At 41.0% G+C, this 26,540-nt stretch overlaps 1 protein-coding gene across 6 annotated transcripts in view; it reads left to right on the forward strand.

Annotated features, from left to right (window-relative positions):
• The window catches only part of ZNF827 (zinc finger protein 827), a 109,501-nt gene that overhangs the window by 41,629 nt on the left and 41,332 nt on the right, over nucleotides 1-26,540 (forward strand). For all 6 annotated transcript variants that reach the window (XM_035111673.3, XM_088660268.1, XM_088660267.1 and 3 more), the window contains exons 3-5: nucleotides 510-682; nucleotides 3,367-3,838; nucleotides 10,437-10,670. In XM_035111673.3, coding sequence (XP_034967564.3) covers nucleotides 510-682; nucleotides 3,367-3,838; nucleotides 10,437-10,670 — 879 coding nt within the window. The remainder of the gene's footprint in view (nucleotides 1-509; nucleotides 683-3,366; nucleotides 3,839-10,436; nucleotides 10,671-26,540) is intronic.

A 26,540-nucleotide genomic window follows, 5' to 3' on the forward strand; every position in this document is an offset into this window, starting at 1 on the left:
TAAAATCTCCCAGCATCAGTATTGCAAATGCAGCATGTCATGCTCAGTATTGCTTTCATTCAGGAGGTGTGGATTGCTGTGTAATTTAATCACTTCCCTTTTCTTTGAATACTTCAGTGAAAGAAAGTGAAAGAAAGAAAGAAAGAGTACTTTCTCTGTATTACATAGGTCAAAAGCAAAAAAAAAAAAAATTAGCTGCAGGATTATGTTCACGAGGCTAGGTAAAGCACAGTAGCATCCTCTGCTGGTTGACCAAAGTATGATTGGGACACTTGTCCTCTATTGCCAGCATCACTTTCATTGGACCCATAGGATCCCCATTCCAGGGAAACGATTATTCAACGTTCTAAAAGTTCTGTACCCAGAGATGAATGAAAACATTAAGGGAAAGCATCCAAGGGGTATTTCCACAGGAGAGAGATAAAATTTGCAAAACTGTATTTAGATAGAGGCAGAGACGTTCACTACAATTTAATGATGTTTTCTTTCTTATTACTCCTTATCCTAAGCCTCTGAAGAAGAAGGTGGGAAACCTTTCCAGTGTCCAATCTGTGGCCTAGTGATAAAAAGGAAGAGCTACTGGAAGCGACACATGGTTATACATACAGGCTTAAAAAGCCATCAATGCCCTTTGTGTCCATTTCGCTGTGCACGCAAGGACAATCTAAAATCGCACATGAAGGTAAGGTCAGTGGATACTCGTAATTGAATAAATCCAGTCTACGAGGTCATTGCAGTTCTTTAAAAACCCCACTCGTTACAAAATCCAGCATGGTGGTTGGGTTTTTTGTTTTTTTACTAGTGCCATTTTTATGGATTCGTTTTCTCCAGCACAGGGGTTGGGCAGTGAAAGCAGTAGCCTTCTTGGTATCTATAACAACTACTTTCCAATGTTTGGCCACCATCCAGGAAACCCATTTGCTTGCATGCAAGGGATTGTATACATGCAGCTAAGCTTCGCAATAATTTTTCAGAGAGGTCCCCTGTGAAATGTTTGTGCCTAAATGAACACAGAATATTGGTCTGTGCCAAGCTTTTCTTGATAAGAGCCTTGGTCTAGTTAGTACATACAGCTATACATCACTTATAACATTTATAAGGACAAAAATGTAATTATCCATGAGATGGGAAACTCATGGCCCTCCAAATGATGTTTGATTCCAACCTCTATGAGCCTAGCCAGAATGGCCAATAGTCAGCCCATCAAAGAGTCAGATTTTTTTGCTAAAAACCATTGATTATCACACTACAAACAATCAAGTTGAGAGATACATTTTTAACATAGATCAACTCCAGCATGTTGGACCCTGTTTTGTGCGGCATATTTTTGTCTGTTCCATTGAGCCACTAGAGTAAACATAGAAACTTTATACAGAGTCATGGAATTATAGAGTTGGAAGGGACCACAAGGGTCATCCAGTCCAACCCCCTGCAATGCAGGAATCTTTCACCCAACATGGTGCTTGAACACATGACCCTGAGATTTAAGAGGCCATGCTCTACCGATTGAGCTCAGATTTATCCCTATCAATCAGTAAATAACCAATCCCCCCTACTGTTTTAAAAAGGAAAGTGTCTGAAGAATCTCTTTCAAAAACCTGTCCTTGGGGAAATTATAGTGGAACAATATAATACATAGTGAACATCTTCAATATCTCCCTGGCCACTATTACATAAACAACAATTTACAGATATTCTAACTTATCTCCCCTCTAAATATACTGTGGACATAGTTTGGAAGCTTAGTGCAGTTAATGCTTTCTCGATTGCACCAACAGATATTTCAGAAAAGTAATCTGGAAGGTGATGATCAGATTTAAAACAACAATAAAATGATGAAAATTGCATAGTTTGAAGATGACATCTAGTTAACAAAAGGTCCCACTCTCTAAATTTGTTTTTAATACAGTGTTTTGCAGCTATAGGAATAGAAACCTTAATGATCTCAGGAACTAGTTTATATTTGGATATAAATATGATAGGAGTTGTAGTCCAACAACATCTGATGGGCCACAGGTTTCCCATCCCTGAATATAGTGCCAAGTACAGAGCAGTTATGATGAAGGTGTATCATTGCAGAGATGCCTGTAATACAAGGCATAGATTAACTAAACTGCTATCAGAAACCCAAATATGTAAGGCATGTTCTACATGCGAAGGCCTAGGATTTCAATATCTCCATGCAGTCTCCCTTTGGGTATGTGAGTGTAGCATTATATATATATGAGATGTCCAATCATGGTTGTGATTTATTAAACCATGAGCAAGCAATCAGTTTGCAGTTATGAGCTTTGCAAACCACTTCAAACCACTTCAGTTATGAGCTTTGCAAACCACTTCAAATGCAGGTAGGTAGCCGTGTTGGTCTGGGTCGAAGTAAAATAAAAAAAATCCTTCAGTAGCACCTTAAAGACCAACTAAGTTTTTATTTTGGTATGAGCTTTCGTGTGCATGGTATCTGAAGAAGTGTGCATGCACACGAAAGCTCATACCAAAATAAAAACTTAGTTGGTCTTTAAGGTGCTACTGAAGGAATTTTTTTATTTCACTTCAAATGCAGTTAGCTACCTAGTGGCCAGAGCAGATGTTGCACTGGCATAGCTTGGCAAAGATGCCAGCCCTGCTGTGTATGTTCCTCCCCCTCCTCCAACATGATTTAGATGCTGGCTTCCATCCACTGGAAAGGCAGCAGTAACAGAACTCATGAACTGGGGATACAGATACACTAAGGTCAATGGAATTTATTCACAAGTAAATGTGCCCAAGGATGGAGTTCTTAGGGTTTTATACACTGTAGGGAATAAAGACTAGGTCATAAGGACTGATTCCTTGGGACTTATATAATTTCCAATGAATCAGTCCTTATGACCTAGTCTTTATTTCCTACAGTGTATAAACTCTCTCTCTCTCTCTCTCTCTCTCTCTCTCTCTCTCTCTCTCTCTCTCTCTCTCTCTCTCTCTCTCTCTCTCTCTCACACACACACACACACACACACACAGTGTGTATAACAGGACATACTTGCTTTTGGAACTAATCTGAGAAGCAGTGTGCTTTGCAGCTTGCTCTTGAATAATTCTGTGACTTTTAACCCGTGACCTCTGAACAAAGATGTGCACTGTGAAATATTCATCATTAAATTGTCACATATAGACGGGAGAGTCAATCTGAGCTCATCATACTGACCTCCTTTGTTAAGGTCTTTTGAGATGTGCAAATAAAATGTACTGAGCTCTATAAGCACTAAGGAGGCAGGAAGGCAGCCAGTAGGAGATATGCACAGTATTTGCTTGAAATAAGTTTCTGCTATTTGAGAGACATTGTTGGTGTTGTTGTCACTGTTACTTAATCATCAACCGCTTAATCAGGTTCACCAACATCAAGACCGGGGAGAGACATTTCAGTGCCAGCTATGCCCATTTACCTCCTCTCGCCACTTCAGCCTCAAACTCCACATGCGCTGCCACCAGCACTTCCTGAGGACAGAAGCCAAAGTGAAGGAAGAGATCCCAGAAATGGATATCAAGGGGTCGCCATTGCTAAGTGACAACTCCAGAACGGGGCAGCAGATGGATGGGGCAACAGACCACGCAGGGACTGCGGCCGCCTCTAAAACTCCTGAGGTGGCTGGATCTACTGTCCCACCTCTGCTAATAAAAGAAGAGCCCAAAGATGACAGGAGCACCTCCACCCCAACCTTCGCTCTCAGTGTTGTTGACAGAATCACCAACAACACAAAGCTAAAAGACTCCATTGACTTTGTGACCAATACAGCGTCGGCACTTTTCAGCCAGGACATCTCTGTCAAGATGGCATCAGATTTTCTCATGAAGCTCTCAGGTAAGGATGACAAAACTCTGCTTCTGGTCTGCATCCCTTTTTCCATGTTTTTACTCACTATGCCACCCTGTTAAATCCTTTCAAAGTGTGTATTTAAACACAAGTTTTAAGACATATTTAACTCTTATTTTACTCTCAGAATAAGTTACCAGGAACTAGGGTCACAGAGACTCCAAGGTCAATAGAATTGAGTCCCAAGTAAATATGCCCATGATTGGAATTATTGTGCATTATGTTTTAGCACACTCTGGGATTATAGTTAACAGAGAGCAGGTTGGAAATATTCCAAATAAATTTAGAATAAAAACTACTGAGAACTGTCATGCAATATTCAGAGAAGTCAATACTTAAGTTTCAATCTCCACATGAATCTAAGGAGTGTGGATCAGGTTACTTCATATAGTGAGTGGCAAAGATTGAATTCTTCAAGCATCTCAACTCTTGGGTATTTGAGATGTGGGCTGAAGTTCCTCAACTCATATAAGACACCTCAGTTTTATGTCCCTGTTTTATATTTTGAGGTGATGGGTCTCAGGTGTCTCCCCACTTTGCATTTACATTAACAGTGCAACAACAACAAGGAATCCTGGAGCACTTTCAAGGCTAACAAATTTATATATTTATTTCAGGTGTTTTTATTTCAGCTGAAAAGGTTTTCAGAGCCTTACAAAGATCAGTAATAAAACAGTCCCTGCCTTTAGGCTTACAATCCAATGATGCAACGCAAAAGGAAAAAGAATTGGGAGTCAGGAGAGAAAAAACAAATTCAAGCATTTATAGGGGCAGAGCAATCCAAATTATAGGAAGCATGTGTAATTCACAGGATAAATTATTCCAGTGAAATTTATCCCTATTCCTGACTTAGCTCTGGAGTGGGTCTACTGCCAGCTGAGTTGGCCTGAGACCAGCAGAGGGAAAACAAGCCTTTAAAGCAGACAGCACCCTTTTTCCAGTGCAATTTCCAAGATCATGTGACTGACCTGAAAGGAATTGGGCTTAGTGGTAAGTCTCCCCTGCTCCATCACCCCTTGCCACACTCCTTTTAAGGAGCCCCTGCTAAGTGTATCTCCACCTGAACCAGGATCATGGACTTCCAACCTGGCTCATCCCGTTGGATCTTGGTTGGGATTACTCCCTTGATTACAAAGTTCTTATAATGACCAGTTGCAATGGAAAGATTTCAAGGAGAGGAGGAGCCAAAAGTTGCTATTATCTCAGCTGAGCTGATGGAGTGGCCATCAGCAACCTGATGGGAATGGCCCACTGCAACCTGATGGGAATGGCTGTTACAAGTTGATAGTTGGAGTGGGAAAACTGGATAGAGCAGGTTTCTCAAGAGAGCTGATGGTGTGCCTCTGCTTCTCCTTTCTCCCTCACTGCAGCTTTATGGAACAGCTATTGACAGATAACAGGAATGGATCAGACTTCTCAGCAGAGCTGATGAAGTGGCCCTACTTCTCTATTGTCCCTCTCTGATGAAATTTGGCTCTTAATCCATGAAAGTTCATGCCATGTTTAATTTGCTAGTCTAAACCACAGAGCCTAGGGCTTGCCGATCAGAAGGTCGGAGGTTCGAATCCCCGCGATGGAGTGAACTCCCATTGTTCGGTCCCAGTTCCTGCCCACCTAGCAGTTCGAAAGCATGTCAAGTGCAAGTAGATAAATAGGTACCACTCTGGCAGGAAGGTAAATGGCATTTCTGTGCACTGCTCTGGTTCGCCAGAAGCCGCTTAGTCATGCTGGCCACATGACCTGGAAAAGCTGTCTGTGGACAAACGCCGGGTCTCTCAACCTATAGAGCAAGATGAGCGCCGCAACCCCAGAGTCGTCCACAACTGGACCTAATGGTCAGGGGTACCTTTACCTCTTTAAAGTGCTATAAAGTGCTCTACCAGCTTTAAAGTGCTCTACCAGCTACACTGGCTCCCGGTGGAATATTGCATCAGGTTTAAGGTGTTGGTTTTGACCTTTAAAGCCCTATGCGGCCTAGGACCCTCGTACTTATGGGACTGCCTCTCCTGGTATGTCCCGCAGAGGATTCTAAAGTCCATGAATAATAATACGGTAGCTTAAGGGTCCTGCGCCCTAAAGAAGCCAGATTATCCTCCACCGGGGCCAGGGCTTTTTCAGTGATGGCTCCGACCTGGTGGAATGCTCTGTCCCATGAGACTAGGGCCCTGCAGGACTTGATCTCCTTCCGCAGGGCCTGTAAGATAGAGCTATTCCGCCTGGTCTTCAATTTGAATTAGCCTGATCCTCCATTCCCTTTTCCCTTTCCTTCTTCTATGAAGAAACCCTTCTGGGACCCCACATTTAAACTCTTCCCTGGTCTCCTTGCTGGCCCTAGCAGGACCAAACTTGGCCAGTTAGCCCTAGCGATCACTTGGTGTTTACTAAACTGGGTTCCCCCCCCCCAAAAAAATGACCCTGAATTTTTTGAATTTTATTGACATGGATGCTACATTTATGTTGTATTTTATGCTGTTTTTAAATGAATGTTTATGTTTGCTGTTAGCCGTCCTGAGCCCGGTTTTCAAATCGGGAAAGACATAGTATAAATTTATTATTATTATTATTATTATTATTATTATTAGGCTAACATGGTTGGTTTTGTTGCAGAATAGACTAATGCAGCACATTCCTCTGGAAATTAATAATGTGATTCCAGTTTTTGTATCAGAGCATTCAAAAGGACATGATAATTTGCCCTAAATTGTTATGCATTAGCTATGCAGCTGCACTGATGCCCAAATGTCTTGTGGGACCATGACAGCAGGCAGTTAAATCACTGGTGTGATCACATAACTAAAGTGTTGACCAGTTTGGCAGGGTGCCAGCACTGGGAATCACTCATCATGATGCTCTTGCTGAGTGATGTGCAGAATATTTTGCAACTCTGCTTCTTGCCATGTTAGGGGTCTGTCATTTTGACCGTCTTCACTTACAGGTTTGTGTTCAAAAAAGAGTGTAAAACTCTGAAACTTCCCTTCTGTTACAGTATGTGTTTGAACTGATGTGCGTGTCCAGCACTCACATGTATTCATACACACACCATAACGAGAAATTTAGGATCTTTTGCTGGACTTATAACATGCATCCGTTTATCAACCCTATGCCCATAAGAAGTTCTTACACAAAAGGAATAAAGAAAGCTTGGTTTATTATATGAAATGAAAATGACAGAAGATATAAATGCTGCTTCAGACAGAAAAATTACAATTTAAGCAGGCCACAACCCGTACAACACCTACACACCTAAAGAGTGGAAAAAATCGCTGAGTATTCTCAAAAGCCTACAAAAGTGAACATGACAATTTTGGCCAGCAGGACTCACCCTAATAGTAAGTTAAGAAATGGGGGGGGGGAGTATACCTGTCCTTAAGCTAAATGGATTTGTGCTGATTCCTTGGGAGCGCTGTGTGAGTTGCTTTCAATGGAACTGGGAGAACCTAACTAACTCCTGAAAATCCAGGTGTGTTATAATATTTATTGCTAATGCATCTTAGTGGGGGAAGGGGGCCTTGAGGTGAGCAGTTCCAGCAGTTCTTATTGTCTTTCTTCCAGAGTCTCCTGCCCATTTCTTACTTTGCCCATGTTGCAAATTAGGAGTTTGAAAGGATATCATCCTAGTGCATGATGTCTAAACTGGTCACCCTTTGTTTGCTCCTTGCCTTCAAATTATCTTGATGGCCCCCATTCAGGTGGTAAATAGGCTGTACTGGCAAGTGAATTTACATGTGACCTTTATGCCAGGTCTGAGGGACTCAGAATTTCTTGAATGCCCTTCAGGAGATGAGGCTGGAATCAGACTTGTACCAAGGTCACCAGAGTTCATCATGGAGGGTCTCCTGTCCTATTAGAGTTATGTCAGTTTTCTTATATACAGTATATAAACTTATATACAGTAATAAACCACAGAATAGGTTCAGATTGACACACACACCTATTAATGCTTCCTCCCCAAATGTTTAGCGCCCCCCCGGCAAATAGTAACAATTAATAATCTTCCTAGTGGATCCATGAGGATCTGGAAAAAATAATTTTATTTTTCTTTTTTGGTGCTGATGCAATTGAATATGCAGATATGCCATTTATTATGACTATTGCTAGTAGTCATTCCCTCTATTTCCTTTTCCCTTTCCCTTTCCTTTTTCTATGAAGAACCCCTTTTGGGACCCCACATTTAAACTCTTCCCTGGTCTCCTTGCTGGCCCTAGCACAGGGGTCCCCAAACTAAGGCCCGGGGGCCGGATGCAGCCCAACCGTCTTCTAAATCTGGCCCGCGGACGGTCCGGGAATCAGCATGTTTTTACATGAGTAGAATGTGTCCTTTTATTTAAAATGGATCTCTGGGCTATTTGTGGGTCCTGTCTGGTGTTTTTACATGAGTAGAATGTGTCCTTTTATTTAAAATGCATCTCTGGGTTATTTGTGGGGCATAGGAATTCATTTTTTCCCCAAAATATAGTCCGGCCCCCCACAAGGTCTGAGGGACGTGGACCGGCCCCCTGCTGAAAAAGTTTGCTGACCCCTGCCCTAGCAGGACCAAACTTGGCCAGTTAGCCCTGGTGATTACTTGTCGTTTACTAGGCTGGGTTTCCCCCCAAAAAATGACCCTGAAGTTTTTGAATTTTATTGACATGGATGCTATACTTACGTTGTATTTTATGCTGTTTTTAAGCTGTTTTGTAAGTCGCTTTTAATCAATGTTTGTGTTTGCTGTTAGCCGTCCTGAGCCCAGTTTTCAAATCGGGAAGGGCGGGGTATAAATAAAAAAATATTTTTATTATATATAGTACTTCAGACTTTTTCTGAAAAACCTCGGACTTGGTGAAGGGAAAGGGGAAAGCCTCTCTTGGGAGAGCATTCCATAACAGGTGTGTCAACACTGAAAGGTTCCTTCACTGAAGAGCCATCTGCTGCACTGAAGACGGGGAGGAATGTAGAGAAGAGTGGGCTTATAGAAAGGGTAGCCAATATGTTGTCATCGAGGCTTCCATAATCCCTGCCCATTAGCCATGCTGATTTAGGCTGATGGGAGTTGTAGGCCGATATCATTTCTACTAGATTTCTAAGAGGCACACTTCCTAGGGAGTAAGTGCAGTCTTGGGATTTACTTCCAAGTAAACATGCATTGGATTATACTGACTTAAAATTATGAGGAACTGATAGATGTTTAGAATTACGGTAGGAACACACTGATATCCCTTACCCCTTTTTCAAACACAAATCCAAAGGTTTGTAACCAATTTGTGCCACTGTTCTGGCATTTTAGAATAACACTGCTTAAATATATGCCATGCATTCAGTAACTTTTCAACCTTACCTCTACTGACTTGGAGAGCCTGTGGTGGCTGAAAGAAAGGCAACAAGAAGCATTTTGGTGGGAAGAGGAGAACAGAATACAGACAGAATACAGTCTCACTCTTCATGTTTTTTATTTAGAAATTGATCTTTAGTGTTCAACAGACAGGAATAGTAAAGGCCCCCAATGTGCATTTTTCATGCAAAAAAGGCTCATGCGCTTATTTTATAGTGTTTTAACGAAAGGTCCTGAAACCTGACTTGTGTGCAGTGTTACCTAGCAACATGTTATAAAGTCACTGAAGGAATGAAAAAAATATCTGAAAGATGAAAATGTAAACTTGGTAGATATGTCAATGCCACACAAGGGGAAAGATGTTATGCTAAAGGACGAGATTAAACTCATTGATCAGAGCAATGTGTATCCAAAATAGCGTGTGGAATTGTACATTTGACCAGCACTGCGATACTTAAAAGAGTTCCAGCCCATAAAGCAGCAGGCGATGATGTTTTATTTAGTGGGCTTCCGAAATTTACTAGCAATGTTTTAGGAGAGTATTTCCATTTATTATAATATGAACAACAGCAACAACTTCGATGGAGCCTGAGGATAGTTCCCTATCAGCCTTTTCTTCAAAATTGAACTCTGTCCCCACCCACCCATCTTGTTTTGGCCCAGATCGATGCACTGCAGGCTTCTCTGCAAATGAGCAAAATAGAAAGGATGTAATTAAAGAAAGGGAAAAGTGCCAGGGCTAGACAGCAGCTATATGTCTGATTGGAGCAAGCTGCATATCCTGCCACTGCAGGCATTATTTGAGGAATCCTATGGGCTTGGGCGGTGGGGAGCTCCCTCTGTTGTTCTGTGAGACACTTATCTGCATTGTCCCAAAACCTGACAAAGATATATTTTTTAAAATGATGTAGTGTTGCTTCATGGATGCAACAGAACTCCAAAGGTAGCTTGAAGCATTACTACCTAGTGAGGATCCTAACTTTTTGCAATTCCAATAGATTAACCAGTGGGATGAATTAGTGCTTCTTCCCTCAGACTGCATCAGAAAATATATTCTTGGGTTGGCATTCAGAAGCTATCTGGTTGCCTCTTGTGTAGGATTTTGTGCAGGAATTTATCAGTACTAGTTGCCTCCTGAAGCCTGCCCAATTTGGTTTTCTGTGTAGAGTTCCCTGCCCTGCACCATCAAACTGTTCCCCATGACTCTTGTGAACTTGCTGTCTTCTGATTATACATTTACGCACTTCACTGAACCCTTTCCTCCCCTTCTGTTAACAGCTGCAAATCAAAAAGAACCCTTGCCTCCTACATTTAAAGTGAAAGATGAACCGAAAGATGAGGAAAATGCAAGTTCCACTTTTCCTAAATCTACTTACGTTTTTAGTCCTGAGCCTGAAACGTCTGCCCCAAGCCTTCCCGAGGAGAATCCCAAGCCACAAGAAGTGCCGGCGAATGTATTACAGCAGGACATGTCTGTCAAAGCAGCATCCGAACTTCTTATGAAGCTATCAGGTACCGGATTGATTTTTAAAATATTCAGCTTTCTTTTTTTAGTTGTGAAGTTGCCTGTTGCTTCGTTTTAGTTACAACAAAGAGGGCTTTAATAGCTAATTACTGTGATGCACTGATGTTGACTTTCTAACAACCACTATCAAATTTTTGCGAAATATTTCTGGTTCCTCTTTGTGAGCTTTTTGCAGTTCCATATTTGGGACGGCTACAGCTTTGGGATACCCTAGAGCAGGCACCCCCAAACTTCGGCCCTCCAGATGTTTTGGACTACAATTCCCATCTTCCCTGACCACTGGTCCTGTTAGCTAGGGATCATGGGAGTTGTAGGCCAGAACATCTGGAGGGCTGGAGTTTGGGGATGCCTGCCCTAGCGGATGCTACAATTCAGAATGTAGGGGCATCATGCAGGCTTCATGTATCAAGTGTTGTGCTCTAAGCCTGCATCTGCCCCTAGGTGAATGGGCTTGCTACTAGCCTCCCATATGTAGAACTGGGTAAAGAACTGTTGCTCTCCAAGTGTGGATTGTACCGTACACAGCATCATCCATGCACAAGAATGAGATATAAGTAGGCATGAGGAGGCTTCAAACATGGGGTGGGGATCCCTAAAGCAGGAGTAGGGAAACCTCTGGCTATGAGCTAATCTTGCCCCCACCCCGTGATTTCCATTTTCCACCTGTCAAACAGCTGGTGTCACTTGTGATGTGAGGTGGGTGGGGTTCAATTCTGCCTTCGCTGCACAAACAAGTGCTTGTAGCAGAAACAGGATTTAGCCGTCCACTTCTCAACTGATGAGGGTTTGCTAAATCCTTCTTATTTTGGCTGCACCAAACTCCACATTACTCTTTTTGATTGAAAAAGCTAACTTCTCCAATTTGATCATTTTCCTAGAGGCAAATTTCCCAATTCATTAGCTGCCAATTCTTCCAATTCTGCATGTTTAAACTTTTAGCTGCTTTTAATAGTCTCCAATCTAAAAATATAACATTTATTTACAAAACATTATACATATACCACTTGATTGTAATAAAGCCTCTAAGTGGTTTATGAAGTAACTATCATAGAATCTTCATCTTCATTAATCTTACTTAGTGTTAATCTCCCAAATATTTGTATTACTGGTCCATTCTAAATACAGTTGTACCTCTGATTACAAACTTAATTCGTTCCGGAGGTCCATTCTTAACCTGAAACCATTCTTAACCTGAGGTAGCACTTTAGCTAATGGGGCCTCCTGCTGCCGTCGTGCCACCGGTGCGCGATTTCTGTTCTCATCCTGAAGCAAAGTTCTTAGCCTGAGGTACTACTTCTGGGTTAGCAGAGTCTGTAACCCGAAGTGTTTGTAACCCAAGGTACCACTGTATGTAGCATATCTTCTTTTGGGTGTTTACATCTCCAACATGTTGTCTTTTCTTCTAATCTCATTCTTTTAATTATTTCTGAATATTTTAAGGTGGGTCTATTCATTTGCTGGCTCTCTTTTTCTCTTTCTGTCTATCCACTCCGGCTTCTCCCATTTATCCAGAACATGTTGTTTGAATGTATTGTATTCTACGTAGACCTATTATACGAAAACATTTGTAAACAGCGTGCTTGTCTTGGTAAGCTACTGATGACTGGGCAAGTCTGGATGTCTCTCAGGCTATTCCGAAAGATGAGGTTGTACCCTGCATAAAATATTCAGTATGCAATTATACTTAATAGAGATTTTGAGAAAATTTCCAACAGCATACCTGGTGATACGAGGTTTATTTTTCATTCACAAAGCACAAGTATTTGTGGGTAATGTTTTGAATATAAATATAGGAATAAGTTGTTGAGAAGAAGGAAAAAGCATGCCCACTTTCTGCTTTCATGAATAATAAGTGTGAGTTTCTGGAGAGGCAGATTTTATTATTAATAATTCAGTTATAAAGAAATAAAAAGTCTTATTTTGTATCCTGATGATCTGATTAATTTTTATCACCAGTGATTAGAAATTTAATTCTTGTGACTATGGGGAAAGCCTCCGGTATACACCATTGGAGGATTTAAGAAAACGACAACAAAACACATTGCAAAATGGTATGAGGCTATCCTTGTACACAGCATTAGAGGATGGGTTGCTACACTCATGCATACGGTATACTGGTTGTTGTTCTTTGTGAAAATCGGCAAGCAAGGAACCTGTTGAGCAGGGAGCATGAAAGCTTCACCTTGTTGGCTTATAGACAAGTGGTTTGCTCCCAAGTCCTGCCAAGATTTGTGGGCTCTGCTATGAATGCAGAGCATAATTTGTTGCTAGTTTTATATTAATATGGGTTGTAATGATTTTCTTTGAAGTATATGCTTGTGTATTATGATGTCCTATCGGTCCATTTGCAGTTTAAATGAAAATGTTGAGAAGACACATATTAAATCTCCATTCCTTTTTTAGTTTTGAACTCACTGTATTGAAAGAATGTATGTTAGAAATACATTAGCAAACCATTTGTCTTGTGTATGTGTGTGTTTTAAGTAATTCAGTAAAAAAACATGCTGATGGTAGTGGTGTTTCCTATCCAGCTCATCAATAAGCTGGAAAGGGAGCTATTAATAAGGGCTTTCTTACAGAAACCACAGTTGATCTTTCTTTGCAGGCTGACTGGTGGGATTATATTAACCTTCAGATTGAAATATTAGATTATTTATGACTACCGGTATGTATTTTCAATATAAAAACTTTTTTGACTTGTTTGAAATATTATAGAACAGAAAGATGGTGAATCATACCTTCTGAGTGAGAAGGCTTTCCTTAGTTATATTCCATATTATGTCTTTGTTTTCAGAAATTTTGAACTAGAGCTCATTTTTGGACAGCTATTTTAAATATTCACAGGTATGCTGCTCATTTTTTTACAAAATCAGGACTTTGGTTACAGGTAAATATTCAGAAGTAAACTATGCTGCCGTTGGATGTTTCCTGTGCAATTACCTTAACAGAACAAATGTTCATGCTGAAAAAGCCTTGTTAATGATTTTCACTTCAAATTGCTGGCAGGTCAGCCTGGTAGGGTGTTGTTTTGGGTTTTTTTTAAGTGACCCAGTTTCTACGTTTCTCCTGACAATGTCTGCAAATGCTTCTGCAATCTTAGCAGCAGCTGTCTCATAACTGCAGATGTCTTCTGTGGTTCAGAAATTCCTTCCTTTCAACTTTATCTGGATTTGCCACTCCTAAGCATGGATTTGCCACTCCTAAGCATGGCTGCTGAGCCAGCAGCATTCCATGGCCTGGTGATATCACAAGGCCCAGCCTAGTGATGTCATATGGTTACCAACTCTTGGGGGTGGAGGAAATCTCATACCAGAGCAGAATCCCAGTGGTAAAAGCAGAAAAAATAAAAAATGTCAGGCGATAAATGGAAATGTAGGGGGAAATTGAAAAGCCCTTTGTGGAATATTTTTATAACATTTTAAAATAATATTGTAACAATTATCTCGCTGCAAAACTCTGAGAATCAAGTTTTGATGCTAGCAGTATCTCTGTGTAGTATAAACTAGGGTTGCCCACTTATGCGTTGCCAAAACAGAGGATGTGCATCATCCAAAAAAGAGGACAACAATTTGCATAAAAATTACATATGATAAATTATACGAACAGTCACAAATTGAGACAATATAATTTGATTAGATGATACATACACTTCACTATACTGGGGAAAACTTGTGTGCCTGTTGTCTCTGCTGATCAGGTGCTGCTAACTGTTGATAGACAATTTCAAGGATCCTGCTCTCCCTTTTTATGGTCCACTATCTTTAAAGCAGATTTTAAAGCAGACTTAAAACTATCTTTAAAGCAAACTGGACATTCCTCAAATACGGTAGAGCACACCTTCAAAACAGAGGACTTATACGTTGCCATCCCAGTTATAAGCAGGCCTGTTGTGGAATGACATTGTAGCATCAGGATCTTTCTCAACCTACACACATCTGTTTGAATGTCTGAAGATGGCCAACCCACACATACACTCTCTTCTGATGTTCAGATGAATGTGTGTAGATCAGGCACAGAGCCTGCCACCGAATGCATGCTGGATGGAAAGAACATCTGTAAAGGGCTTTATTTGGAATGAATATGTAGGTGGCATAAATACAGACATTCATAAGGCTGTCTAGCAGTTGGGAAGACAGTGGCTTTGCTTGGTGGTGGTGGTGGTTTGACAACTGGCAGAAAAACAGGAAAGGCTTCCCCGCCCTCCCTCCTCTCCTCCAAAAAAGCTGGATTCCATTGTACTGAGTACCATCTCTAGGCCACCAAAAAATGACAAGGGTTTTGCCCCATGCTTGCTTGCTTCAACAGCTGGGAACTGTGGCCATTCCTCTCTTGAATACAAAGACAAGATTCAAATAGCAACATTATATAAGTGTGGAAGGTTATTTCATCTGTTTACCAGACCAGAAAGGAAATAAAAATACACAATGTGCATCAGTATTTATTCAATAGTGTTTGGATTTCATCATCTCTGTTTCGATGTTTAACACAACCATGTGTTTCTGTTATTGTATTTATGTAAGCAGAATAGCATGTGCTATTGACACATTTTTTTCATCTTGAATAATTTGAACTAGCATAACTGTCCTTCCTACAATCCAGTCCAATACAATGACAGAGGCAACACCCTCCCCCAAAACAGATGCTCCTCAGCTTGTTTACATCAAGGATGGGGAAACTCCGGCTCAGTGGCCAAAGGAGGCCTGCCAGGCTTGTCTATCTGGCCCTCAGAATTTTCCCTGGGCTGCACCCCTTAATGCCCCACCTTTGCACCCCAAGTGCTTTTGCTTGGTTGGAATGTGTCCTTGAAATTTGACAGTGCCTCTTGCTTGTCAGGATGGTGGATACAGAGGGTGTGTGTGTGTGTGTGTGTGTGTGTGTGTGTGTGTAAGTAAGTAAACAAGCCCACTCTCTCAATGGTAAAATATACGTTCATTGCTCTTCCCGCTGTTGCCTCTGCCATCTGGATTCTGACATGACACCCTCAGAAAGTTCCCCAGAAGGAATTGCAGCTCTTGGGCTGAAAAAAAAGCCTCCCACCTCTGGTCTACATGGATCATTCATGCCTTGCATGTACTCAGCTGAATGCAGTACATCTAATCAAGCATTGGGGACGGGGGCACATTCTCCTAAAAGAAAGTGCCTTGTTGATTTTTTTTTGGGGGGGGGGTTTGAAACAGAAGTGAAATAAGTATTGTTTATGAATCTAATACATTTCATAATACCCAGAGCAGAACATATTAAGAAACATTTTTCTAAATACAGTGGTGCCTCGACTTATGAATTTAATCCGTTCCAAAGGCCCCTTCGTAGGTCGAAAAATTTGTAAGTCGAAAAGCGCCATTGGAAACGCGATTTCCCATAGGAATGCATTGGAAACGGAAAAATTCGTAAGTTGAAGCAACCCCATCTAAAAATTCGTAAGTCAGAAAAACCCTATCTAAAACCGCCACGGTTTCCGTTTGGATGTCGAGAAATTCGTAAGCGTGCGGCCATTTGCCCCATTCGTAAGTCGAAAAAATTGGTTGTCGAGTCATTCGTAAGTCGAGGTACCACTGTATCTTTATCAACCTTGCAGGCCAAATTTGACGGGGTTAGGATCCCCCATATAAACCCCTTCCTGGGGAATGCTGAGCTAGATTTAAACCCTGCTCATCCACTGGTGTTTTCAATAGGTTTAAAAATAACCTACATTTGGTTTCAAAGGTCACTTAGATTCAGGGTCTCTTTACCCCTGGTTTTAATTCTTAAATAGAGTTACTGTTTCAAGTTTTTAAAGGTCAAATCCAAATCCTGCAAAGTTTACACTTTAATATATGTTATTTTATATATGTGTGGGTCTTATAACACAGCAGGTTCATTGAGTCATTTCCTCTTCGGATACTCTTTGATCACAATAACACTTTGACCTTTGCTTTAAATGCATTGCAGAATGCAAAGATAGAAAGCATGATTTTTTTAAAAAAAGAGAATAACTGTTTTCCTACAATAAGAGCTTTTTCTTACAATATTGTTGCATTGAAACACCGCAGTGTGTCTATTATCTTCTAAAGAGGGTTGGGGAAAAGAGCATGGGAGATCTTTCTATTTTTAGCCATAATAAACCTTCCTAAGTAAAGCACTGTTCAAAACTCCCCAATGTAGTGAGAAGGGTTGATTTGTGCATGATTTTGCAAGATGGTATAATCCTCATCGATGTTTCTCAGAGAGGCATTTGTCTGAAGTTGGCCCTATGTGAAAATGGAGGAACAGTGTACCAGGAAAGGCTTGAAAACAAGCTTTCATTCTGATGTAGAATGGACTGCCATCTCAAGAAGGTGTAGGATTGCCAGGTCTTCTGAACCCTAAGAGTGTTATTGTGTTCTTTAGAGTTCTTAAGAGACTCTTCTGTCTGTAGAGAGAAGATAATAAGAATGCTGAACACTTGTATGACACTTTCAAGTGTTTGAAGTGCTTCATGTGCATTATCTAGTTGTAAACCTTACAACAATCCTGTAAGACAAAGTCAGTATTATTATCTCCCCATGTTGCTGAAGATGGAAAGTGTGGTTTGCCCAAGGCCATCAAGTGAGTTCATGGCAAGAGTAAGATTCAAATCAGCAATCTTCTGATTCATAGCTCCATCTCTCAGCCAAGGTCTCCAAGGCAAATGGAGCAACCAGAGACCGACCAACCCTGGTTTATGGTCCTGATGAGACCAGATTCCTGGTGCAATCCCCAGCATTTCCAGGTAGGGCTGAGAATATCTCCTCTCTGAAACCCTGGGAAACCTCTGCCAATCAATGTTGACAATATTGAGGTACAAGGTTGTGATTGCAGATAGATGATTGTCCCTCTGTGGGACACGAAGGTGGTTTAGTCCCTGTGAGAGTATCTTAAACAACAGGAATTGCTAGGGGATGTGTTAAAAGACAGAACATGTCAGTCAAATCATCATCTGAGGTTCTTAGCTGGCAGATACCGGTAGTTGATTCATTTATCACATCACAAACTTATCCATCCATCTTTGCAAAGACCAAAGCCCTCTTGGGTGTTCACTCCTGGCAAGTCCTATCCCCTCCGGCACTTCACCTTGCCCATCTTCACACCCAAGGGCTTTCTTTGGAAGCAAAGAGGCTCTTCTAGTTATGAAGGACCACAGCAAGATTCAAATCAGGGTTCTTAATTGCTTGGGGATGATGTCCAGGTAAATGCAAGAACCTGGACATCATACCCAAGGGTCTTAGAATTAAGAACCCTCTGCAATCCACTTATCCTACAGTTTACCACTCCTATCAGCCAATCACCCATTCCCACCACCCTTCTGAGTAATACCCCTCCCCACCCTCTGACTATACATAAGGGTCTGGTGACTTCTGTTTCAGTGTATCTGAAGAAGTGTGCATGCACACGAAAGCTCATGCCTATGACAAACTTAGTTGGTCTCTAAGGTGCTACTGAAAGGATTTTCTTATTTTGTTTTGACTGCATCAGACCAACACGGCTACCTACCTGTCAAAAAAGGCTGTCGTCCCAAGAGTATCTGGCACTGTGAAACAGGGTAAAAGAAGGCATACCCACTCACATTGCATATACTGGAGAGACACAGTTTGGCACATCACCTCCAGCTTTGATCATTGATCAGTGGCAGAGTGAGACGGTACCAAGGGTATGGAGCAAGCAGAGCTATGTGTATCACATAACCTGCCTGCAACACTCTAAGCTACTCTAGTGCCGTCAGGTGCAGTGGAGATTGGTGTCCCATTGCCAATATTGAAATAAGATTCAGTCTAAGGCTGTATATACACCATACATTTAAATAATTCTGGAAACTGAACTACAGTTCTCAGCAGTGCTTTTTTCCCTAGAAAAATAGGTGCCGGTACTCACCATGAAGTTGTTACAGTAAGTGCCACACTTTTTGACAACAAAAAAAGAGATGTCAGTACTGCGTACCTTTGAGTGCCCCCTGAAAAAAAAGCACTCACCATGATCTTTTTATTTGTACGCCGCCTTTCCACAGTTAAAACAGTGTTCAAGGTGGCTTACAATATGAAAATATTTGCATAATTACAAATATAGCAAAGTAGTCATAAAAATAAATAAAACACATTAAAAACTACATAACCAAACTGAACAATTTCCACGTAAAAATAAAGATGCAAAAAGGTAATATCAGTTAATATCAGTAACAACAGCAAAAACTCCCAACAAAACTTCCCCTAAAATACCCCAGTCCTTGCTGGGCAGCACTGGATCTCAGCTCCCTTAAGAAACTACAATACCCATGATTCTTTAGGAGTGTGTGCTTTAAATGTATGGTGAATACACAGCCTAATTGGCTTCTATATGGGAAATGGAGGAAGGGGGTGCCATCTTGTTATTGGCCTCAGGCAGCAAAATGCCTTGGGCCGGCCCTGTCTCAGTGAAAATATGGTGCAGTGGGTAGGAAACTGCAGATTCTGCTATTCCTTTTCTCCGTACATCATTGCTGTGTTACATTAATTTACATCTAATCTGTATGCTCACAGATTCCCCCCCCCCCCCCGAGGGGAGCCATGACACTAACAATGTTTACCTTCCATTGTAAGGCACTTGAAATCTAATAATAAATTATGGTGAATTCAGTTTATTATGTAAATTCCATAGTGTGCTGACTAGAAGCAGTTTGAATCATTTTATGGTGGATATTTTCATAGGGAGTTGCTTATGACTGGATGAGATCATCCTTTGGAGAGAGATCACATGGATTCTAAAAATTAAAAAATAATGTTGGCTTTTCTACAGAGTTTAATTGGTAAAAACTAGCTCCCAATATTTTTGGCACACTAAATGACTGTGCTGAAATGTATTGCAAGGCAGTAGAAGAAATGTGCTGATTTGATAAATGAAGAATATTGCTTTGAGTGTTCCAAGAATATTACATTAGGCAACTCGGCTGATCTCAAATAAACCTTGTAGATGATGCACTGTTGTTGCCATTTAATCCATATACAGTACAGTATACAGTAGTCAGTACTCAACTAACCCTATTTGGGCATGATCTGCTCAAGTTAAGCAGATGCTGAACTTAATCTGAGTGGGTCCTAAAATACATGACTTTGGCTGGATTGTGTCCATTGTCTTCGTGTTTAGGTTTCCTTAAAAAGAGGAGGAAACCTGAATAGCACAGAATATTGTGTGGTGCTCCTGAGGAAGATTCTTTTCTGAACACATTGGGCCAATAAGCAGTATCTTGTGCATCTAGATGCTTCCTCCCCTTTTCTTTCTAGACTGGGGCCTCTTTCCCTTTTCCTGTTAGCCCTTCCAACAGAACATTTCCACTGAACCACTTTCCCCTTCAATGCATTTGATGCACCTTTGGCAATTTTAATAATAAATTGGGGAGGCAATATGCATGGTAAATGTTTGCTTACTGATGTAATCTGCTTAAAACAGTGCCTTGTATTTGGAGGATTTTAAAACCAGAATGGATCATTTGCTTTAAGTAATAAATGAGGTGGGGTGCCTCTTCCTACACTATTTATCTCTTTAAAAAAAACAAATTCTCTTGAGATTCTTGTTCCATTATGGCCCAAATGATTTTTTCAGTGTGGTCTTCATGACTAAACACTGTTTGCTACAGCATAAACCTCTATGCATGTAGGCTGTCCTCTTTACCTGGAACTCTAAGCATGCTGGAGTCAAGCTTACACGGACCACTTATGCATGTTTGGCAGCCTGTGCATCCCTTCAGAGACCACCTATGTGCCCTTTCAAACCTTCCCTCTACACATAGACAGCATCAGGAAGGGGCCAAGAAAACCACAGAACATCAGGTTTAGTGCTAAGGGTGCAAAACTCTTTCAACAAGAGTTGCGCCTACACATGAGTAACACGAAAAGGGAGCTTCAGATGTGTTTGGATGAAAAGAACTTGTTAAAATACAAAGCTCTTTATTATTGTTTTATTGTCCCACCTTGTAAGGAAATCAGGCTGGAGACATATGGAGACCTGAGGCAGTTAGTGACCACAAATGCCAGCTGTTTATTAATAATACAATCAAAAGGGGCCTTTGAGTTACAAAAAATGTGTTTGCTAGCTTGCCTCAACTGACTGGTAGGCAGTAGCTGCTCCTGCTTGCTACATGGTGCTTCTTACGGAGGATGTGAGCTGCGTCTGGAACTATTTGGCTTTTAAAATAACATAACTCCACTGGTGGAAAGTATATTAGTTCAGGGCACCTACAAATTTAGCATGTACTTATCTGTATAGTATGCTTTGAGACTGCAACCCATGACTGTAACTGGATTAATTTCACTGTACCGCAGATGTCCTGACCCTTACCAGATAAATCTATGTCTTCAGGGCAGCTTGACTTCCTCGTCTGGGGCTGATTCATCACATCACTTTTATTTCTCCTTAGTTCGGTAGTGTATTTTATGGTGCTCCTGAAATATACTAAATATTACTTCATGAATGCAATCAAGTTAATTAATAGAGTTTGATTATCTTGAAAATTACCTTCAAACTTATTTTCCAGTTTCCTGCCAAACTGATATATTTTGCAGCTTTCAGCTCAATTCGATTCATGCTGCTTCAGGCTACCAGAATACGTCCCAAAGTGTTTTACGGGGAGAATGGCATACAAAATATAATATACAATAAAATATACATTAAAACAAAAATACATAGTAAAAGCCTTCATCCACAAAACAGCCATTCAACAACATAAAGTGACCACTACACTGACATAAGAATGAACACAACAAATAAATGACCCAAAGCAAGACCATTAGCCCTGCCCCAAACGCCCAGGAGAAACAAGAGCATCTTCTCCTGGCAGCAGAAGAATGACAAAGTCAGTGCCAGGCAGGCTTCCCTGGGGAGAACAGAGCTGTTGGTTCTTGCTCCTTAGGATTCTCAAAGCGAGTCCCAGTGAGAAGATGGGACAAGCAGCCAACCAGGGACTCCAGAAAAACGAAACATTTATCAAAATACAATACTGCAGACTGGTCTGTGACACTAACCGAATAAGAGAGTCATGGAGGGGGTACATGTATGGCTCATAAAGCTGTCCACATCATATTGAAGAGAATTGGGGTTGGAGGAGCCATTGACAAAGTGCTGTCCGATGGACCGCCACCTTTCCCCCACCCCAGCACAGGCTTGCTTGGTATCTTCCTCCCTGATGAGTTCTCCAAAGGGAAAGGAGGAGGAAGCTGGCAGGATGTGTTACCTATTATTTGAAGTAAAATTTACTCTGACTTAATTGCCACCCATTCACCTGTCCTTTATATCTTTGTACGGTGTTTTTGGTTTGTTTGTTTTTTAAAATGCAATGTGCTTAGAAATTCTGAACATTAAACAGTATATAAATACCTGAAATAAATATAATAAATGTCCAAGCAGGAAGATATTCACAGGCAGGAATTCACCGTTGAATGACACACACATTCATTGTTACACAGAGGTGGCTTTCTAATCTGCCACCTGACCACCTTTGCATTTGTGCCAGATGCGACCTGTCTAGCATCTACAGAAGGCTTTCCCATTTGCCATGAATTTTAACAACTCGGGGGCAATGGAAACATGATTAAGCAAAGAGTTGTCCAGTAGAACAATCAAATTTCAGGCATGTTAAAGGAAAAACAAAATAGCATTTCAATTAGCTGCTACTCTAATGCTGAAGAGGTGGCAAACTGGAAATTAACATTTCAATTTGATAAAAATTATTCAGAGTAGGGTGAGTCATTAAAGTAATCAATCCAAACTCCTTCCTTATCAACTAAATAATTCATTTGCAGGTGAACTGACCTGCTACTCCTAGGAAGGAAACTACCTCAATACCGTTTTGAAATCTCCACTAACAATGAATATTTGCATAAATGGTAAACTCTGAGATTTGCTAGTGACTGTGGTTAGGGAGCATTCCTGCTGTTAGGACTTCATTGGCTCCTTGTCTTCTTAAAATAGTGAGTGGTTGGCTTTCAGCAATATTGCATTCTGCAGAATGCCCAGATAAACTGTCAGCAGAGTCAAAATAAAGATATAACCAAGTGTTTTAAAAAGAGTGGAAGGGATAAGAGATCTTGGAACTAGCAGAAAGTATGCAGGCCCACCCCCACCCTGTCAGGCAACCTCTTACCAACACCCTTACTAGGTTTTCCTCTGGGATGGTTAGAGGTCTCCAGACCATCTAAAACAGATTAGGATTAGCCAATGTTGATAGGCATGAAAGGAGCTGGTTTATAGGTATGGATATGACTTGTGTTGACATTAGTATCCAGTTCTTAAAATAATTACAAGTCACCCATCCCAACAAGGATACTGTGACATCTTGGTTAATTAGCTGATAAAAGTGCGTTTTAGCTTTTGCCTTCCATTTAGAGTGAATCAGAAAGGAAAACAAGCATTTTCAACCCAGCCCTGTAAAACTGTAGCTAGTTCTCTATTTGGCAAATGGACTTTTTTCCCAAGCCTGGGTGTTTTTCCTCATTAAACGGTTGTTGTTAGTGGGAAATATTCATATTCATACCGAGGTAGCATATTAATCACAATGCAATGTACTTTAAAGTTTATTAGATTCTGGTGGATAATCTGCCTTCAAATAGCTTTGAGATTACATCAAATATTTCAAATGACCTTCTACCTCTTTTATGCACGTGTATCTAATGAAAAAACATGTTAATTTGAAAGATGAGATCATTTGAAATCATGTTAAAGGGCAACAGTTTAAAATGTACTCAGCAAACTTCCAATGGGAACTTTAAACTAAAAGCAGTGACCCAGTACACAGTGCTTTGCTGTTACAGCCTCTTTTGCTTATTCAGCCTGCAAAGGCCTTCAAAGTTCTGGGAATGTCTAGACCTGAGTCTTCCGGGTGTGAAACAGACTGTTTTACATCACACCACACACTTCCTGGAAAGAGGTATTTTTAGTTTGGGCTGTTAATATTACCATGGTGTGCCACCCTGTGCCAGGCTTGTTTGGAGCCATATGCAAAATTGTAGACACTGGATCCAGAACCTCTTAGGCTCCTCTTTTCACCCACCGTACTGAGCTCTGTGCATTGTTGAAGTCCAAAGGGTACTCTTTCACATGGTGCTTTATAAAAGGACACTACCCTTTCCCCCTTGCTGCCTTGGATGCTTCAAACTACTTCCCAGAAACCTGAGTGACCTCTTCCCCCCCACCCCTGCTGAGGCCCTTCTGCGCCACCCCTGAAGCCCATTGTCTGTGGGGAGGCAGGGGGTGGCCTTTTTCATTATGGCATTTCGTCTCTGGCAACTCACTCCATGGGGAAGCTCCCCTGATGCAATCTCTGTCATTTTTTGGCATCAACGGAAGACTCTTTCTTTTTTTTAAGATAGCCTGTTTTTAAATGCTGATCTGGCAAGATATTCTGTTGCATTGTATAAGTGTTTGTTGATACGGTATCAGTAATATAATGGTAAATTCAGAAAGGCTGGGTTGCTTCATGATAGTCAGAACCATGCCCCCTCATAGCCATGCTCCATCTACCCTGTTTCCCCTATTTTAAGACGTAGCCATAAAATAAGCCATAGCAGGATTTTTAAGCATTCAAGGAATATAAGCCATACCCCGAAAATAAGACATGGTGATAGGCGTAGCAGCAATGCCGGCCGCGGAAGGAGGAGGACGACGAAAAAAATAAGACTTCCCCTGAGAATAAGCCATAGTGTTGTTGTTGTTTTGTGAGGGAAAATAAATATAAGACGGTGTCTTATTTTCAGAGAAGCAGGTAATATTGTACAGCCTTCAAAGATTATACAATAGCAAGTATACAACAACAAGAATTAGGGATGTATTGAACAATCAGTGCAGATTGCCATGTTTTATGTAAGTTGTTAAATGTTTGCATCTAGATAGATTGAACAATTAGCATTTTAAAAGCCCACTTCATTCTTCTGAGGGCTTTTGAAGAGTCAGTGCAGCACTTAGTTCTTAGTTCCATCTAGTTGATAGTCAAAAAGCGAAGGAGCAGTTTCAGTTTATTAAACAGCAAAGAAAAAACCCTCCCTCTCCAAAAGTTGGGACTCCGATGGGTTTATGGTAATTCTTTTTTGTTATGACTGAGAGATAGGAAGGCATGAAACCTAAATGTCAACTGCTGAAAGAAAACCAAAATAACTTGAACCTAATTTTATTTGTTTGTTTTTACTTCAGGATTAGAAACTTGTGCAATGTTTATAAGAGTAATAATAGAAGTTCAAAAGCGTAGTGTAAATAAATATCCTTTACAAATAATTTGTAAATATTGTTTATGCTGTGATGTATGCGTGATCTTGAACTTGCTGCACTGATTTAAAAAATATCAACTTAAGTTGGTACAGGTTAGGCTAGTGTGAAAATTTAATGAGGTGGGAATTGGGCAGTATGGGGCTATAAATGTAAAATTATTACACTGAAAGACTAGCTAATTTGGGTTTGCATACACACAGTGTAATGTCACGCTACAGTCTAATTTTATTTTAAAGCTCAAAGATCCTGAACACTTTCTTTTCTACCCTTTCAAAACAACAGCGTGGATGTTTCTCAGCAGATCCTTTTGTCTGCTTGCAGAGGAAATCCTTTCAGGAAGCCCAGGACAAGGCAGAAATGGAGCAAGCGGAAAACCTGGGGGGAATGGGAAGGAAATAATAAGGTTTTATTTTTGCATGCAAGGACGTCAGAAGCAGGGCAGTGATTCAGGAGTCAAAACCAAGAGGATCTAGAGTGGGGGAAACTGCTATAATGTGAGCTCATTAGAAAGCATTGCTTATCACACATGATATTTTACCTTCTTTTGATTTCAGGATAGCATAGCCTCAGCAATCCATACGGTACTCTTATAATCTCTAGGTTAGATTATTGTAATGTGCTCTACGCCACCCGTCTTGCAACGGGTGGATCAGGGCCCACTAGGTGGTCATGGCCTGATCTGAGGTGGGTCACAGCAGGAGCTGTGCCACCATGCAAATATATGATCAGAGAGGCTTGTTTTGGTTAAGAGTGGGCCCTAGGTCTGAAAAGGTTGAAGAATAGTGCTCTACACTATTTTTAAATTGCATCTAGTTCAGAATGCAGAAGGTAGACTACTAGATGTTACTACAGTCATACCTCGGTTTAAGTACGCTTTGGTTTGAGTACTTTCAGTTTAAGTACTCCGCGGACCTGTCTGGAACGGATTAATCCACTTTCCATTACTTTCAGTGGGAAAGTTCGCTTCAGGTTAAGTACGCTTCAGGTTAAGTACAGACTTCTGGAACCAATTGCGTACTTAAACCGAGATACCACTGTAGTTCTTATAATAATTATGCCAGTGCTACACCAGGAGTTGTGCTGATTTCATTCCTGGGCCCAAGCCCAAGTGTTAGCTTGGATCTTTTTGGTATAGGATCTTTTTGGTTTAGGATAATGTTATGCCTACCCATAACATTAAGATTTGTGTTGATGGTATTTGGCAGGTGTCTCTGGCATCTGAAGGGGAGTGGGTGGCTTCTAGGGCCTTCTCAGTGATGGTGCCCAAATTATGGAATGCTCTCCGCAGAGAGTTTGATTAAGTTCACAGAGCAAATGTTCCCCATCCTTTACTTCCTACTGCAGCCAGTTACACACTCTCTGAAAAGTCTCTCTGTAGCAGGGAGGGGCTCCTGAACAATGTGGAATGCAGTATAGGAGGACTTCTGGGGCTGAGATGCAAGAAATTTCTCTTCTGTGAACTTACTTATCTTGGAAGTCTTCCTGGATTTGGGGTAATTCTCCTCACAGCCGCCTCCTTCCCATTGTTCAGGAAGACCCTCAGCTCAAGGCTTTTTGTGGGGTACAGTAGCTGCAGGGGACAGGAATCTTTCCTTCTTTGAACTTTCCTAACGATAACATCTTAGGATCCCAGACAT

This window comes from Zootoca vivipara, chromosome Z1 (genome assembly GCF_965207765.1).
Source record: "Zootoca vivipara chromosome Z1, rZooViv2.hap1.1, whole genome shotgun sequence".
NCBI classification, from domain to species: Eukaryota; Metazoa; Chordata; class Lepidosauria; order Squamata; family Lacertidae; genus Zootoca; species Zootoca vivipara.